At 36.4% G+C, this 17,711-nt stretch overlaps 3 protein-coding genes across 3 annotated transcripts; all 3 read left to right on the top strand.

Moving 5' to 3' along the window:
* Positions 1–1,523: 1,523 nt before the first annotated feature.
* On the top strand, positions 1,524–4,044 carry LOC121773369 (protein ENDOSPERM DEFECTIVE 1-like). The gene is made up of 6 exons (XM_042170214.1): positions 1,524–2,564; positions 2,652–2,771; positions 3,221–3,337; positions 3,431–3,520; positions 3,607–3,714; positions 3,806–4,044. Exons 1-6 carry the CDS (start codon positions 1,665–1,667, stop codon positions 3,884–3,886), a joined length of 1,416 nt encoding a protein of 471 aa, XP_042026148.1. The 5' UTR covers positions 1,524–1,664; the 3' UTR covers positions 3,887–4,044.
* A 7,170-nt stretch (positions 4,045–11,214) lies between these two features.
* On the top strand, positions 11,215–14,211 carry LOC121775220 (pre-mRNA-splicing factor CWC25 homolog). The gene is made up of 4 exons (XM_042172256.1): positions 11,215–11,514; positions 11,633–11,765; positions 11,883–12,050; positions 13,099–14,211. The coding sequence occupies exons 1-4, from the start codon at positions 11,327–11,329 to the stop codon at positions 14,092–14,094; spliced, it is 1,485 nt and encodes a 494-aa protein (XP_042028190.1). The 5' UTR covers positions 11,215–11,326; the 3' UTR covers positions 14,095–14,211.
* A 511-nt stretch (positions 14,212–14,722) lies between these two features.
* On the top strand, positions 14,723–16,526 carry LOC121775221 (aspartyl protease family protein At5g10770-like). The gene is made up of 2 exons (XM_042172257.1): positions 14,723–14,971; positions 15,110–16,526. The coding sequence occupies exons 1-2, from the start codon at positions 14,899–14,901 to the stop codon at positions 16,354–16,356; spliced, it is 1,320 nt and encodes a 439-aa protein (XP_042028191.1). The 5' UTR covers positions 14,723–14,898; the 3' UTR covers positions 16,357–16,526.
* Positions 16,527–17,711: the final 1,185 nt, after the last annotated feature.

Here is a 17,711-nt window from a genome sequence, read left to right as displayed (position 1 = left end):
TGTACATGATGTCGGCGATATTTTTCACGTACCACAATCGAGACGGGGCCATCACAATGTTGAATCGGGCTTGAAGGACCCCAAAAGCTCTTTCGACGTCTTTCCGAGCGGACTCTTGACGCTGCGCAAAAAGAACCCGTCTCGGGTCTTGCGGGTTGCTGAGCGTCTTCACGAAAGTCGACCACCTTGGGTAGATACCATCGGCGAGATAGTAACCCATGTGGTATGCATTTCCGTTGACGGTGAAGTCGATCGCCGGTGCTACACCATTCAAAACATCATTGAAGAGTGGTGAACAATAGAGCACGTTCAAGTAGTTGTTGGATCCGGCAATACCAAAATATGCATGCCAAATCCATAGGCTGTAGTCGGCGACCGCTTCAAGGATAAGTGTTGGGCCGCCACCTTTGTGGCCGCTTAAGTGTTGCCCCCTCCAAGCAGTCGGGCAATTCTTCCACCTCCAATGCATGCAGTCAATGCTGCCAAGCATACCGAGAAAACCATGGACTGTTTCATGAAGACGAAGCAACCGTTGGCAATCATCGGTGGTGGGTGCCCGAAGGAATTCCTCACCGAAAGCTGAACGAACGCCGTTGCAAAAATTTTTACGGCAAAGGATTCCAGTTGACTCACCGACATGCAAATACTCGTCGAAGAGGTCGGCCGTTTGCCCAGTAGCAAGTTGTCGGATGGCATACGTACACTTCTGCAACGCCGAGAGACTTTGCCGACTGGTTGCGTCTGTACTTGTTTGAAAGTATTCAACACGGGTGGATAATGTGTTGACAATACGCACAAACAAGCGTTTTGACATGCGAAAACGGCGCCGAAAGTAATCTTCCGGAAACCGCGGCTGGTCGGAAAAATAGTTGGCAACGAGCCTTTCGTTGGCTCCCTCCCGGTCACAATGGATGTAGCGGCAAGTTGATCTAGTTGGTCGAGGAGGAGGGGCGGGGGTATTCGCGGTGACATAGGCTTCATAGGCGTCACGATATTGTTCATTGTATTCTTGTTCTTCGAGCTCCGCTTCCGCAATGAGATTGGTGAAATCCATTTGAGAGGGTTTGAGTGAGAGAGGAATATGTAGATAAGTTGTATGAAAAAATATGAATGAGAGATGATTTGATGTGAAAAATGGATGATAAATGTGTGTATTTATAGATGATTTTGGGAATAGAAAAATTAAAAAAATCAAAAAAATTCCAGAAAAATGGTAAAAAGCCATATTTTTGGGAATCTGAAAATATATTTTTTAAAAAATAAATAAATAAATGAATTTCCAACGAAAATGCCGTTGGCCAATCAGAACGCGCTACATCAGCTGCTCGCTGGCACGGACGTGCTCAATGCAACGAGCAGCGCCGCGCCAGCGGCAAGAGCGCAGCAGCAAGCAGGCGGTGCCGCGCAGCTGGATGGACGGACGGACACCCGTCAACTCACCGCCGCGGATGCTCTAAATATAAAAATTACAACCGTTTATATTTAGCAACGGCTAGTTTTTCTTAATCATATCTTCTCTTTACCAATCTTCTCTTTAAGCTTCTTATACAGTGGGGCTATCGTCTTCCTCTACTCCAATCATCGCCAAATCCTTCAACTTGCAGGTTTTCACGATTCAAAACGAAGATTAACAAAGGATTAAAAACAAAATTAGCGAGAGAGTGATGGCAGACCTAACCGGCGGAGCCGCATCGTCGCCACCACCTCCGCCGCTGGCACAGCGCCGGCCAAGAGTGAGAGAAGTGAGCTCACGGTTCATGTCTCCTCTAGTCCAATCCAATTCGACCCCTCACCCTTCCGATTTTCCGCTCGCCAAATCCGCACACCGCCGCAATCCGTCCAAAAACGACGAGAATTTCAACCCGGAGCCAAACCGCGGCGGGTTGGACAAATTTCCTGCGCCTATCTCAACCATACAGAGAAAACAGCACCAGCAACGGTTGAATTCGAAAGATCACCATCTCCGGGAGATTAGGGTTTCGTCGAGACCGGACACGCCTATCGCAATCGAGAGAGATAGAATTGTTCCTTCCAGATTTAGGCAAAGCGTCAGCCGTTCAAATTCGCTGAGTAGTAGCAGCGACGGATGCTCCGCCGTCACTGCGGCGGCGAGGCTGCTGCAGGAGGCGACGTCCGATGCAGAGAAGCGGCTTTCCAGGATTTCAACATCCAGCTTCGATGATTCAGCTTCCTGCACCACCGCCACCGCTTCGAATCAGGGGAGCTCCTCGTGCCCTAATTCGCCGCACTGTGCGCCGGTAACCAAGCTGCGGAGCGCAACAACAGACGTGCGCTCTTCCGTGCCGGATATGGATCGGAATTTGGAGAATTCCATGAAGGATTGTGCGCGATCGCTGAATTTCGCGTCTCTCTCGAAGATCGGAGGAGGAGGCGTTTCACGGCCTCCGCATCCTTCGTCGCTGAATTCGAGGAAAGGAAGGAAGGTGTCTACTCATCAAGATGAAGTGCATTCCTTCAAAATGATGATTAACCACTCTCTGCAGTATCGATTTGCGAATGCAAAGGCAGAGGCTTCCCTTCAAGCTCAGAAGCAGGAAACAGAGGTTTGTTGCTTTCTCATGTTCTTCATCAGAGGATGCTGAGATAATTCAATGTTGCATCAGTTAATGCTATTTTCTTTTCTGATTCAGAGGAACTTTTGTTCACTTGGAGCCATGATATCCGATAAACGCGATATTGTGAAAAAGAAACGCATTGAACTTGCGCTCCTGCGAAGATTGAAGACTTTGAATACATTAGTTGAAGCTCAAGTAAGCCTTCTTTCTTGATCATGCTCAAAATTTCCACATTTCTTACTCTTTTGCGTTAGATTGTGAGTCTGCCCTATGCCATATTGCTAATGAAATACATATGCTTATGACTTTGAGTTTTCTTTCATAATTCCATAGTTTGATCGATCGCTTAGAAAAGAAAAGGGAAATGTACATGTCTATGCTTATGTAACTTGTGATAGTAACATATTAACATTTGCTTGTATTCACTGATATATGTTCAATGGAGGGAGATGAGATTATAACTCTATTTCTAAGAGTATGAGAACAGAGAAAGGATAATGATGCTACCATTGTTGTTAGTTTCATCTTTGTGTTTACTTTCTCTTTAATGTTGTATACTTGTACATATGAAACTTAAATTAAGTGACTAGGCTAAAATTTTGATTTCCATTCCCTGATTCACTTTTATTTGCATTGGTAAATAGATGCCATATCTGGAGGACTGGTCTAGTATGGAAGTGGATTACTCAAATTGTCTCTCAGGCGCAGCAAACGCGTTACTGAGCTCCTCAGTTAGACTTCCAGTTAGTGGCGACGTGCGGGTGAGATCTCGTCTGCCCTACTATAAGCCTCAGTCATTATATTTGACTATTTCGTGTCTTAATGTGATAAACTCATGCAATAATCATTTCCAGGCTGATGTCGCGGAGATAGAGGAAGCGCTAACCTCAGCTTCGAAGGTGGTTGAGTCCATTAATTCTCAAATTCAGAGATTTGCCCACATGGTAAGATATTATTTACCCACATACCTCAGATTCAGATATGTAAATGTCACATGAATTAAGACATCTTCGGTTTGATGCCTGTGCAGGCAGAAGGAATTGATACTTTGGTTTCTGAAGTATCTAGGATGGCAAATGGAGAGAAAGCTCTAACTGAGGAGTGTGGATATCTGCTCTCCAAAACTTACTCATCTCAGGTAGATAAAACTCTCTTGCATCGTTTCTTCGAGTTTTTCTATATTAGAAGGTTTTGTGAATGTGACTGCTTGCATTTACCTATTTAAACAGGTGATCGAGTGTAGTCTAAGGGGAGCTCTAATGCAGTTTAACGACAGCAACAATCATCCACCCCATAAGAGTGAAGAATGAGCTTCTTCATATGAGTTCAGATCATCGCTCAAATATGTAGTACTCCCTCCGTCCCAAGGTAGATGTCACACTTTTCTTTTTAGTTTGTTCCACAAAAGATGTCACATTTCTTCTTTTGAAAAAAGTTTCCTCTCACATCAATTATAAAATTATATTTTCTCTCACTACTTAACACACAAAATAACATCTCCTAAAATCCCGTGCCATCTCCCAAGTGTGACATCTACCTTGGGACGGAGGGAGTATTATTTTCTCTGAAAAAAGTGTATTCTTTTTTATATTCTTTGTAAATGTACTCAAATCTTCATAGGATGTGGAAGGATTGAATTTTGCACACTTAGCAAAATCATCATCAACTCTTTGTAAATGTATTCTTTTGGTTGAGAAAACTAAGAATCTAGTGTTTTCACCATACCATACACGATGTTAAGTCAATTTTTCGATGTGTAAATTTGCTTTCCCTCGGTATTTTATTGTGAAAAAAATATGATTTTTGAGTGTTGGTATTTTGAACTATTAGTAGCATAAACACAACAAAATCACTAACATTCTTATTCATGTCAACTCTAGATATATAATATAAGTATGTACTACGGTCATGTTTGGTTGTCAGAATTCTGTCTGGGAAAATAATCTGATTCCTTAAATTTTAAATTCATGTGTTTGTTTCGGTTTTTAATCAAATTAGGAAAGTAATCAGAATCCGAGAACAAGGAAAATTAGTACAACTTTTCAGGATTCTGAATCCTAACTTTTCTTAGGTATTCTTTTTCCTACTTTTAGGATTCTTATATATTTAATGCGATATAGTATATTAATATTATTATTAATAATTACAATGTTTTAAAAATAATTTAAAATTACAAATCATACTTAGTTTCACTATAATAAATTATTATAATTAAAATTATCATAATTATAACTATATTTATAATAATTCAATATATTAATTAATAATTTATTAAATAATTAAAATATAATTATATGATATAAACCATAATTATTATATTTTATAAATGAATAATTAATCAATAAAGTCATAGTGCAATTTTAATTTATAAAATTTATTCAATTATAATATCCGTAAATATTATAATTATAATATAATAATTATTATATTTATTATTATAATAAATGAGTATAATACTCCATGTAACTATAATTATAATTATATTATTATATTATGATGGATAATCCATATTTAAACTATCCATCGTAATAATAAATATAATAATATAATTATTATTATTTGCAATCAATAATTATTAAAACTTTTACATTATTATTCTTTTTTATAAATAAAATATTAACAAGTATATTTTTAGTTTGGTGTTTAAATTAAATATAAATTTAAAATCTTGATATTTTCCAAACACCTGAAAGTAAAGTAACTAGGAATCATATTCCCGAGATTCATTTTCTTAGGAATCATTTTTCTTGCTAACTTTACTTTCTCGTCAATCAAACATGGCATAAGTGATTAACTTGTAAGAGGAAATTGACAGTTTGATTAAGCATTTCAGAATGATCAAAGCCAAAGAAATACATTCCATAAAAACAACATAAAAGTGAGAAAATATAGAATTATTTTTTACTATTAGTAGCTAAAATCACAAACTTTGGTCAAAATTTAATATTTCTCACAAAATTAAAATTTGGTCCCAAAATCATAAACTTATGCAGTGTATAAATTTTCCACGACATGAAATTTCGATGAAATTCGGGTGAAGTTTTAAAAACCCAAGCAACACACAAAATAACGTTGTTTACACTTATTAAAAGACATCCATGTTGTTTTTTTGACCGCTTTGTAAAACTACAAAATCAAATGTGTTAAGCTAAATTTAATTTCGGGAAAAATCAAACTTAAAAAAATATGCTACTCCCTCCTTCCAAAAAAAATAGTTTCATTTATAAACGACGCGGGTTTTAATGAGAAATTGGTTAAGTAAGAGAGAATGAGAAAAAATAGGTAATGTAAGAGAGATATGGAGAAAAAGTAAAAAAAGCATGGGAGAGACGAGAAAAAGTGGAAAAAATATGAGAGAAAAACTTTCCAATTCTAGAAATATGACTATTTTTATGGACATCTAAAAATTGCAAAATGAGACTTTTTTCGTGGACAAATGAAGAAGAACCACACAATCTATGTTCCAATTTAACTGAGCCATTTTATTTGGCACAAGAATTTAACTTAATAAGTTAAATTGGGAGATAATAAAGTAATAAAGATAAGAAAGAATAAAGTATAAAAAAGAATAAAGTATATAAAAGATAAAAGAGAATTAAAAAAATAAATAAAGTAATGAGATAATATGAAAGGTAATTAATTTTTTTTTAAATAGAAATGAATCATTTAACACGGGGCATTTTAATAATAAATACGGATAGAACAACAATAGTATTCTTTGTAACTCTTTTCCTTGTAGAGTATTTTATGGAGATAAATACTTCAAGAGTTGACTAAAAAGAGTCAAAGAGAAGAAAGAGAGAAACCAACAAAGAAAAACGAGATAAAGATATCTACCACACTGGTATGGCGCCATCCAGGAGGTCCTGAGTTCGAATCCTGGATGGCGCAACCTGTGATTAATTTTCCTGTGGGCTAAAGGCTTGTTGCCTTGGGACTTTGCAAGCGTGCAGACCTGGACCTGTCTGATGGTAGTCAACTTACATGCTCGGGACCCGCCTGAGGGTAGTCAACTTACGAGCCAAGAGGAGGCTAGTTCGGACGTGACCATGAGGGGCTGGGGTGGGCTAGTTCGGACGTGACCACGAGGGGCTGGAAGAGGCTGGTTCGCTTGCCAATGTATCTCGAACTCTGTTGTGTGTGAAAAAAAATATCTACCACACTGGTATTTTGACTTATTAGATGATGTCAATCATCATACACATCCAATTTTGTTTTATTTGTCAAAGTCTACGAGATTTGTTGTATGCAATATGTACTAATAAATGATAAAAGGGATCTTTTTTATATTGAAAGCATGAAGGGATAAAAGATTTAAGCAAGTGAGAAGGTTATTTACTTATTTTCATTAAAATGATAAAAAGGGATCTATTTTATATTGAAAGCATGAAGGGATAAAAGATTTAAACAATTAAGAAGGTTATGTACTTATATTTTCATTAATATGACAAGTTAGTATTTTAGTGTAGTTCAAGAATAACTTAATCTAACATTTGAACAGTTTAGACCTTTCTATAATCAACCATTATATTAAAATATTGTATTTTAATTAATTAAAAATGAATTATTAATTAATGTAGATAAACGAATACTCGCTTATGGACCCGAGACTCATGGAACAATTAATATAATAAATGAACGGTTAAGATCGCATTCAATTTGAGAGTGTGATAAAATTAATTTATTTTTGTCAAATAAATATGCACACTTCAATATGAAATTTCTGCCTTTCTCTGTCAAAAAAAGGTGTACAAGGAATTATTCGTTTGTCGCATACAACTAAATACCAAAACGTAGATCAAATCAAACGCTATAAAAAATATAACGAAATAAATACTTTTATTGTTTGTGTTTAATATTTCAACATACAATCTCGAATCTCAATTCCGAATCTAGATCTTGTTCTTGTCGGTATTTTCCGCACTATATTATTACATGACCATAATAATTGACTAGATATTCAATCTGGGAGCTATAAGGATAATATAATAAATTGACTATTATTTCAATTATTTTTTGATGGAGAGTTTATTATTAAATTCTCTGTATAAATATTTTCACAATTTGCGAAATAGAAGAAAGTTATGAATCTTAAATTTCAGACAAAATTCAGAAACTAAAAATCTAAACAAAATTAATTTGATTGAAAAAATATTTAGAACTCCAGCCCATGAAAAAGTGATACTACATCATACACCTTTTGGCATATAAGTTAAGTCTGGATAGTCAATTGGCATAAGAATTAAAAGAAAACTTTTAGTGACTTAAATTGAGATATAATAAAGTAGGGATGAGATAAACCTTTTATAAGTTAAGTCGGATAGTCAATTGGCATAAGAATTAAGAGAAAACTTTTAGTGACTTACATTGAGAGATAATAAAGTAAGGATGAGATAAAGTAAAAGACTAAAAGGTAAGAAATAATAAAACAGATGGGGTAAGAGAGAATAAAGTAAACTACAGAATATTTATATTAATTAACTTAGGAAAGAACAGTATATTAAAACATTTTTTTAGATATTAATTAACTTAGGAAAGAACAGTATATTAAAACATTTTTTTTTCTTTTGAAGAGAAGAAATGCTTCGAAAGTTGATTGAAAGAAAAGTAGAGAGTAAGATTAGCATGAAGAATAAAAGTGACAAAGACTTGAAATTGCATTTTAACTTATAAAATGATGTCAAATTCAATCATCTTACACATCCAATTTTGTTTTATTTGTCTAGCCTTCTTGATTTATTTTGTTGTGTGCATGTCCTAAATAAATGAATAAAATTGAAGAATTAACTGTGAATGATAAAGGGATGTTTTTATTGAAACATGAAGGCATAAAAAGATTTTTATAAGTAAGAAGATGATTTATTTACATATTTTCATTAAAAATAAAAAAAGTTATAATCATTTAGTGAATAAGAATAGTCTAGATCTTCCTAAAATCAACAATCAATTGGAAAGAGATATAGATTATACTAAGCCTTTTAATTATTTAAAATGAATCATTAATTTAGATAAAGAATACTCGGTCATGAAGCCGAGACTCATTCAAATTTGAAAGAACTTGATTTCTTTGTCAAATAAATACGCGCACACACTTTGAATATGGATTTTATAACTTTCTTCATCAAAAGGTTGTCTTCTGCACAACCTCTGGCTTCACATAGAGCTCAAAATAAATAATCATACATAATACAATATCTTTTTAATTATGAGAATTAAATTAGAAAAAGACCATGCACGCAATCGACCAAAAACGAAAGCGATCCGGGTTAGTGAGCTTCCTTTTGCAAAGGCAGCAAACAATACATTGAAGCAAAAAAAATCTATTTTATAAACTATTGTATAACTAGGATTTGGGGAAATATGAGCTCAATAGTAGAGAGTGAATATGCAAATACCTGTTGCATAATTTCACTGCCTGAAGAAGTGCTCATCTCAGTCATTTTTTTGGGATGAAACAACAGTCACTAAGTTGGAGAATTATATAGCACCAAAATATTGTTAAGATGGGGTTACTTTAGAGTAGTTGGGCGATTGTGAAATAAATTGTCACATAAATTGGCCAAAATCGATTCTGATCTGTAAGTTGGAGACTACAAAACACATTAATGACAAGAAAATATTATTTTCAACATTCATTTCACCACTCTCCCTCAAAAGTTGAACTTGAGTTCCATTTTGAAATGGTTGGTATCTCCTACTTCCTCCGTCCACACAAAATGGTCTCATCTGTCGACGACACGTGTTTTAATAAAAAAATTGGTAAAGTAAGAAGGAGAAAAAATAAATAAGAGTAAACTGCACAAATAGTCCCTGAACTAAGCGTTTCGCACGTAACACGGTCTCTGAATTTTAAAAATATCAAGGGTAGTCCTTGAACTAAAGTATATCACATGCACGATACTTTTTCTAATTCATCACAATTTTACACCAAAAATGCCCGCAAGACATGGGTGACATTTTTTTACTTTCATATCTATGTACTAGATATGATTACCTAGATATGATATTTTTTCTAGGCCTGCTTAATTGGTCCTCTGGTTCCCGGGTACCCGGAATCGGAACCAGAACCGACCGGGTAATTGAGGAATCGGGAACCGATTTACCGGTTCTGGTTCTAATGTTCTAAAAAATTCCAGTTATGGTCAAACCGGAACCGGCCGGTTAAGCAAGCCTAATTTTTTCTTTCTCTCTCCTGAGCACCTGAAATAATACATTTCTTATAGTTTGAGTACCTGAAATGATATTTTCACTTCACTTTTTCAATTACTTTGCGTTATCCCCTTTCTCTTTCTTTCTCTAAAACTTTTAGAAAGTAGTAAAAAATTAAAATGATATTAAATATAAAAATTAAAATTATAAGTTCAATTATTACTAACTTGTAGCTAAATTTAATTTTGATTGTGATTCAATTATTTTTCAATATTAAAAATTAAAAATTTCAGATTAATTAGAGATTTTAAAAATTAAAATTTTAGGTCTAATTACAAATTTTAATTTTTAATTTAAAAATAATCAAATCACAATAAAAATTAAATTTAGCTACAAATTATTTTGATATTAATTTATAATTTTTATTTTATGATTAATTTCATAGTGTTTTTTATTTTAATTTTTACTTTATAATAATTTAAGAGAAAAAGATGATTTGATATAAAGTGATTGAAAAAGTGAAGTGAAAAATACTCCCTCCGTTCCATAAAAATATATGTACTTTCCATTTTCTTCCGTCCCGTAAAAATATGTACCTTCCATTTTTGGAAACTTATATTAATTTAATAATGCAGGTCGCAATATCCACTAACACTACTTTAACTACTATTATCCTAATCTCTCTTACGTTACTGTACCATTCTCCCAATCTCTCTTACTTTTACCAATTTTTTCTTAATTCTCGTGCTGTTCCAAATGCACATATTTTTTGGGACGGAGGGAGTATTATTTTAGGTACTCAAACTATCAAAAAAAATATCATATCCAATATTAGAGAGCAATGGATAAAATTTCATATCAAATTCCAGGATATGAAAGTCTAAATATACACTTCATGCCTTGGTACATCTTGGTGCAAAATTGTGCGAATAGTGAAAAAGTACCATGATTGTGATTATTTATAAAGTTCAGGTACCCATGATATTTTTAAAGTTCAGGTACCGGTCGCATGCGAAACGCATAGTGCAGAGACCATTTGCATAGTTCACTCAATAAATAAAGTAAGAAAGATATGAAGAAAAATAAGTAAAGTATATGAGAGAGGAGAAAACGTGTGTAAAATATGAGAGTAATTTCATATTTAGAAATGAGACTATTTTTTGTGGACATTCAAAAATGGCAAAGTAAGACTATTTTTCATCAACGGGGAAAGTATATAATACTCCCTCCGTCCCTAAAGAATATGCATTTTGCATATGACACGAGTTTTAATGCAAAATTGAAAAGAGTTTCAAAATTAAAAAATGCATATTCTTGTGGGACGGACTAAAAAGGAAATTAAAAAGTAAAGAGTACAATTTTTTATTTTTTTAAGGAAGAGGGAATAAGATATTACCCCAAATTTTTACTGTACAACAAATTTCGTGTATGTTCGCTTTTTATTTTTAAAATTTCTGAATGTGGAGTATTAATAAAAGAAATTTAAGCGATTCCCATTTTTTAAGATAGACGGCTGAGCTGACCATCGATCTCTTCCGATCGAGGAATTCACCATTCCGCCGCCCAACTCTGCTCTACGATCGACATAACATCGAATAACGATGGCGCTCAAGTTTCTTAACAAGAAGGGATGGCACACGGGCAGCCTCCGCAACATCGAGAATGTCTGGAAAGCAGAGCAAAAGCACGAAGCCGAGCAGAGAAAGCTCGAGGAACTCCGCAAGCAGATCCACGAGGAGCGCGACCGCGCCGAGTTCCGCCAGCTTCAGGAACAAGCCGGCCTTATTTCGTAATTTCTCCTTCCCCTCAAATTGATTTCTCTTTTTTTTAGGGATTTTACAATTAGGGCTTAGGGTTTCCTTTTTCAAGAAATTTAATATTGACATTGTTGCGTTGAATTTCGGCAGGGGCCAGGAGCGTTTGGAGTTTCTGTACGATTCTGGATTAGCTGTGGGCAAGGGTTCTGGATTCAAGGCTCTGGAATCATTGCCCAAGGCAGAGCCGGGGCCCGCTGCATCGTCTTCTACTTCTGCGAAGGAGGTACTGTTTGTGTTTGAATTGAAATTGAGTCTTCCCCCTTTCTTTATCTTGTATGTTTGAAAAAAATTTGGAATTAGGGTGCTTCAAGTTTACATTGGATGGTGATTGTTATTGCAGCCGCAGCCAGCTTCACTGGGAGCTTTGTTTGAGGATAAGCCACAGTCAGCCAATGATTCGTGGAGGAAGCTTACTTTCGATCCCCTGCTTTCGATCCGTCGGAGTGAACAGGAATCTCTAGCCCGCATCAAGAAGAACCCCATCCAGATGGACATGATCCGCAAATCAGTAAGTCTTCTGTGGCCCGTTGGATCCTTAGTTCGTTGTGTTGGCTAAAAAAATAAGTAGAAAACTAGAAGTAGATTGGAAAATTCTCCATTTTGTTGAAGATTATTGCTATTGTTAGCAAGAGGGATTTTTTTTATGGAATGTGACCGAGTTTAATTGCAGAGCTAATAGTGGTATTCTTGGATAAATAGCAACTGATGTGTTTTGAAGCTCCATTGCCTGCCATAGCCAGCCAAGATGATATCTTAATTATTTCATGCTTCGGGGGTCTGTTAGAGATAGTTTTTGTAGTCCCATCACCTCATTTTTTTCTAGTTTTGTTCCTTTGCTCTCATGTCCAAGCTGTGTAGGATGTCTCTTTAGGACTCGTTAAATATTTGGTGAAGGGTCTACTAGCATCAATTTCATTTATGCCATGCCAGTATAGTGCAGGAGTATGTGAATTTCAGAAGATGGTATTACACTGATAATCTGCTAGTTTAAAACCTTTGTTGATTACTATAACTATGTAACTATATGAAATATACCATCCTTCGTGTTGGTGTTGTGACTGTGAGCTTTCGAGTATATTTGTGTTCTTCCAGTAGCCAAGGATTTTATAGACCTTATTTTCGTATTGCTGTTTAATTACGATCCTTGAAATTTTCTTCATGTCAGACTGAAATTAAACCTTGGAGTCCTTGACATTGTCTTCATGTAAGGCAGAAATTTTTGCATGTTGTAGGATGTGCTAATAGTAACACCTGATCATGACATGATCTATATTCATCTAGGTCCTAGCAATAGAGAAATCATAACCAAATAGTTCCACAACAATTCCCCGTCTCACCAAAAATAAAGTTCTTCCTGGGAAATCAATTAAGTCCATAACTTGTTTCTGATTCAACGTTGCATTTAGGATGTGTTTTAGACACCCTAATCTATTATGCAGTTATGCTTGCAATGGTTTAATAGTTTCCATGTAGGTGTGTGGTGGGCGAGCATTATGCTGTCATGTACCCTTGATTTGAGTGTAATCGTGACTTTTATGGCCAATTGTCGATTTCAGGTAGAAGCACAGAAGAATAAAAACAAGGATGGAAAGAAACACAAGAAAAAACATCACAAAAAGAAGCCCAAACACAGCACGAATTTGTCGTCGGAGAATGACTCTGAGGATGACCTGGAAAAGCACAAGGAGAGTCGCCACAAGGGCTCCAGATCTGAAAAACATTCAAGTAAGAGAATCCATGCTTCTGATGATGAATTGAGTGAAGGAGATGGTAGAAGAAAGAAATATTATGATGAGTCCAAAGATCGGAGGCCAAGTGGCTCTCAGGATGCCTCTTTGACAGTGGAGAAACACAGAGAGAGTCGTCACAAAGGATCCAGATCGGAAAAGCATTCGAGTAAGAGAGTCCATACTTCCGATGATGAATTGAGTGAAAGAGATGGTAAAAGAAAGAAATACCAAGATGAGTACAAAGATGGGAGGCCAAACGATGAGCACAGAGATAGGAGGCCAAACGATGAGCACAGAGATCGGAGGCCATACGATGAGCACAAAGATCGGAGGCAAAGTGGCAGTCCTAATCGCAAAAACGACAGAGTTGATGATGATCAACATAGAAGTAGGAGTAGTCATTATGAATCCAATAAGGAAGGTTCTTCAGAACAGCAGCATGAACCTCGTCATGAGAAGAGTAGTTATTCTTATTCAAGCACCTCTGTTAAGCCACCAAGGCCTGAGTCAAACAATAGGCACCGAAAAGCTGGTAAACTATCAAAAGAAGAGAGAGCTGCTAAACTGAAGGAGATGGAAATGGATGCTCAGCGGCACGAGGAACAAAGATGGACACTTATAAAGAAAGCAGAAGATGCTGAAGCAAAGGAAGCCATTCTTGATCATGCCACTTCTGGTAGAAACTTCCTGGATGCTACTCAGAAAAGTGTTTATGGAGCTGAGAAAGGAGGAAGTTCAACGATCGAGGAGAGTGTGCGTCGCCGTGCATATTATTCACAGCGGCGATCCGACGGTGAGAGCAATGCTTTCCGGAGAGCCTAATTTGGCGACAGAGATCCAAATTTTTTCTGGTAAAATATGTAACCATAAATACAGAATTCCTTTACCGGGTTTGTAATTCTGTGTGGTTTTCGCTTAAATGTTTTCAGTTTCATTAAATTTATGTGAGCTACAAATTCTCCGCATGCAGTCATATTCACAGGCGCAAATTAATTTATAATAGTAAAAGATCTCTCTTGCTTTAATATAGTATATATGAATGAATAATTATTCAATTAATGTTAAAGCCAAAATTTCTCAAGAGGTACGTGACATATGAACTACCACCTGGTTTCTTTTTCCTAAGTTGCGTGATGAATAGCAAGGGAGATGGATTTAGTTATTACTAGACGTGGGCGTTTTAACTAGATTGCCGGTTCAGAATTGGAACCGGCATCCGGCGGTTCAACCCGACCCGTGCTATCAGTTTTGGCAGTCCAGTTCCTGATTCGGACAGGAACTACCAAAAATGCTTCACGGGCTGGTTATGGTTCAACATTTTCCGGAACCGGAATCGATGGTTTGGAAAAAGAACGGGCGGTTCCTGAACCGTGGGAACGTACTTATACAGGTGGTGGATTCTTGATTCCTCAATCAGCAGCCTTTCAAAAAGCAAAGGAAATGGGCCCCTAAAACTAAGACACAATAGATGTCTCAACCACATATTTACTCATCTTGGTTGAGAGGACCTCACAAGTCAGTGTAACACGTCCCTTCCAACCTCGACCTCTCAACTGATTGTTTAACAATCTTAATGTCATTGCTATAAAAATCCCCCAGTTTTGAGGGTGAAAACAAATTGCAGAAATGGAGCTGTTCTTGTCTTCTTTTCTTCTTCTTCACTTGGTCATTGGAACATCTGCCATTAGACTCAATCAAGGCATGTTTGATGTTTGATGTTTCCTTTTTTTAAGCATTGCATAAACATATGTTGTCTACTTTGATGTTTGATGTTTCCTTTTTTTAAGCATTGCATAAACATATGTTGTCTACTTTACTGACATATTGATTCTTGCAGAACTTGGCCAGCTAAAGCTGCCTCTTGATCATGTCCCCGCCTCACTCTCCTTCTCGGACGTCCTTGCTCAGGACAACGCCCGCGTCAAGTTTCTCAATTCACGACTCGAAAAGAACTTGACAGCAGCAACTGTTTTTCCCAGTGGATTGATAGAGGGCGCTTTCGTTAGCGCCCCCTTGAATCCAGGTTTTTCGCTCGGTGTAGGGAATTACTACACCAAAATTGGGGTAGGGAGCCCGGCTACTTACTATCCGGTCGTTGTGGACACGGGAAGCTCCCTCTCGTGGATTCAGTGCCAGCCCTGTTTGGCCTATTGCCATCCACAAGCTGCTCCTTTCTTCAACCCTTCGTCTTCAAACACGTATAAAACTCTATCGTGCGAAGCAACCGAGTGCTCTTCGTTGAAATCTGCCACACTCAATAGCCCCATGTGCACGAAATCGGATAAATGTGTGTACACTGCAACATATGGTGATCAGTCCTTCTCTCAGGGCTTCTTGAGCAAAGACACTCTCACCTTTGGCTCTGAGACGCTCCCTGGTTTCGTCTACGGGTGTGGTCAGAACAACGATGGCCTATTCGGGAAGTCAGCCGGTCTGGTTGGCTTCGCAAAGAGCTCTCTGTCCATGCTGTCCCAGCTCTCAACGAAATACGGGATGGCCTTCTCTTACTGCCTCCCAACCGCCTCTGGCTCGGGAGGCTATCTCTCCGTTGGATCTCATTCGACTTCCTCTCCATCGAGCTTCACTCCTCTGCTATCCGACTCCCGGGATCCTTCCTTGTACTTTGTAAAGCTCACGGCCATAACAGTCTCTGGGAGGGCGTTGGCCGTGCCAGCGTCTGACTATAGTATCCCAACCATCATCGACTCTGGCACCACCATATCGCGGCTGGCAGGGCCGGTGTACACGGCCCTGAGGGAGGCGTTGGTGAGGGTCATATCTCCGAGGTTTAAGTTGGTTGAGGCGTATTCCATTTTGGACGCGTGCTTTGCTGGGACAACGGGCGCGATAGCCTCGGTTGTGCCTGCGGTTGAGATGAGGTTCCAGGGAGGGGCGGCGCTGAAGCTGGCGCCACGCAATCTTCTGTTGGAGGTGGAGAAGGGGACGACGTGCTTGTCGTTAGCCGGGAACTCGGATATACGAGACAGCATCGGCATCATCGGCAACCAGCAGCAGCAGACTACACAAGTTGTGTATGATGTAGCTAATTCAAGAATTGGATTTGCTGCTGGTGGCTGTCGCTAATTTGATGTATATTTGTTGTTTAAGAATTCTGTTGTATAAAATGTTGATATCAATCATTGTGTATAGTTATTCTACTTCAATTTGTATGTAGTACTAATATTTATAAACGCATCATGTCTTCCTTTGTATTCAAATGTATCAAATTTATAAACTTCGAATGATTTATAGTAGAAGCATTGGCAAAATTTAAACGTATAACTAGTACGATCTTCTTGCCACAACTAAATTAGATCAAAATTTAGATAATTGTTTTTAACTTAGCATTGTTTATTTAACTAATAGTATTAGTACGATCTTGCCACAACTAAATTAGATCAAAATTTAGATAATTGTTTTTAACTTAGCATTGTTTATTTAACTAATAGTATGACAAATTAGAAGGTTTTATACGACAACCATAGTAAACAGTAATCATTGTCATTATCATTATCATTATTGTTATTTAATAATTATTTTCATTATCATTATCATTATTAATTTATTGGTTGGAAATACTAATTATTGAAGATAGAAACCATAAAGAAATGAAAGGCATGTGTGTGATGGATACTGGTTGAATGTGGACATGCATCCATTTACAGTTGCCAATAGTTTTCCAAAATTGTGAAATGCATTCTTATCTTTATATTGTAGTTTTCTCAATATATACTGTATTTCGTAATATAATATGGTAAATTTACTAGTGATAATAGATTTCGATTGGGCCTGTATAGTAGACAATGACAAATATAATCATACGACATTTTTTTCTACTTATTTTTCTAAAAATATCACATCGAATTTTTATAAATACACATTATCAATTCAAACTTATATAAAAATGTTTTTTTTCTACCAATCAAATTAATATTTATTTGGTTACCTGGTTGAGATTAATATTCCTATTTAAACTGTAGCATCTAACAGTTGTAAATGGATCAATTAAAAATAATATACTCCAAGTAATTCATAGTATAAAAACTACTCCAACAGATTATATAATGTGATTATAATTGCAAAATAAAGTGATTTTTCATCAAATTTAACGGGCTATACGTTAGTAAATACGGATTACTAGTATTTAATTGATATATCATCTAGCATAGTTATATATTTGAATTCTACATATGGTTTGATCAAATTTTAAGCTTAGAATTTTTTGGGAATAGTAATATAAGTGATTAATAAAATTAATATAGCCCATTGATACCGAATTTGATTTGGTGAATGTTGATCAAAAAATGGATTGGAATTCAAATACATGAATTTACAAAAAAACAAGTGCTCCCAAAATAGAGACCAAGAGAATAATTGAGATGACTATTTGTTTCACAAAATAACACATTCATACATTACCAGTACAGTATATAACATAG

The sequence above is a fragment of the Salvia splendens genome, chromosome 17 (genome assembly GCF_004379255.2).
Source record: "Salvia splendens isolate huo1 chromosome 17, SspV2, whole genome shotgun sequence".
NCBI classification, from domain to species: Eukaryota; Viridiplantae; Streptophyta; class Magnoliopsida; order Lamiales; family Lamiaceae; genus Salvia; species Salvia splendens.
This window is presented reverse-complemented; position numbering and strand designations above follow the sequence as displayed.

What these genes read in the sequence shown, in the direction of transcription:
- LOC121773369 (XM_042170214.1), top strand. Translation starts at nt 1,665, where the DNA reads ATGGCAGACCTAACCGGCGGAGCCGCATCGTCGCCACCACCTCCGCCG. An exon ending in CAGTTAGTGGCGACGTGCGG is followed by an intron (nt 3,338 to 3,430) that starts GTGAGATCTCGT and finishes AATCATTTCCAG; the next exon opens with GCTGATGTCGCGGAGATAGA. An exon ending in TTCAGAGATTTGCCCACATG is followed by an intron (nt 3,521 to 3,606) that starts GTAAGATATTAT and finishes ATGCCTGTGCAG; the next exon opens with GCAGAAGGAATTGATACTTT.
- LOC121775221 (XM_042172257.1), top strand. Translation starts at nt 14,899, where the DNA reads ATGGAGCTGTTCTTGTCTTCTTTTCTTCTTCTTCACTTGGTCATTGGA. An exon ending in TGCCATTAGACTCAATCAAG is followed by an intron (nt 14,972 to 15,109) that starts GCATGTTTGATG and finishes TGATTCTTGCAG; the next exon opens with AACTTGGCCAGCTAAAGCTG.
- LOC121775220 (XM_042172256.1), top strand. Translation starts at nt 11,327, where the DNA reads ATGGCGCTCAAGTTTCTTAACAAGAAGGGATGGCACACGGGCAGCCTC. An exon ending in GAACAAGCCGGCCTTATTTC is followed by an intron (nt 11,515 to 11,632) that starts GTAATTTCTCCT and finishes GAATTTCGGCAG; the next exon opens with GGGCCAGGAGCGTTTGGAGT. An exon ending in CTTCTACTTCTGCGAAGGAG is followed by an intron (nt 11,766 to 11,882) that starts GTACTGTTTGTG and finishes TTGTTATTGCAG; the next exon opens with CCGCAGCCAGCTTCACTGGG.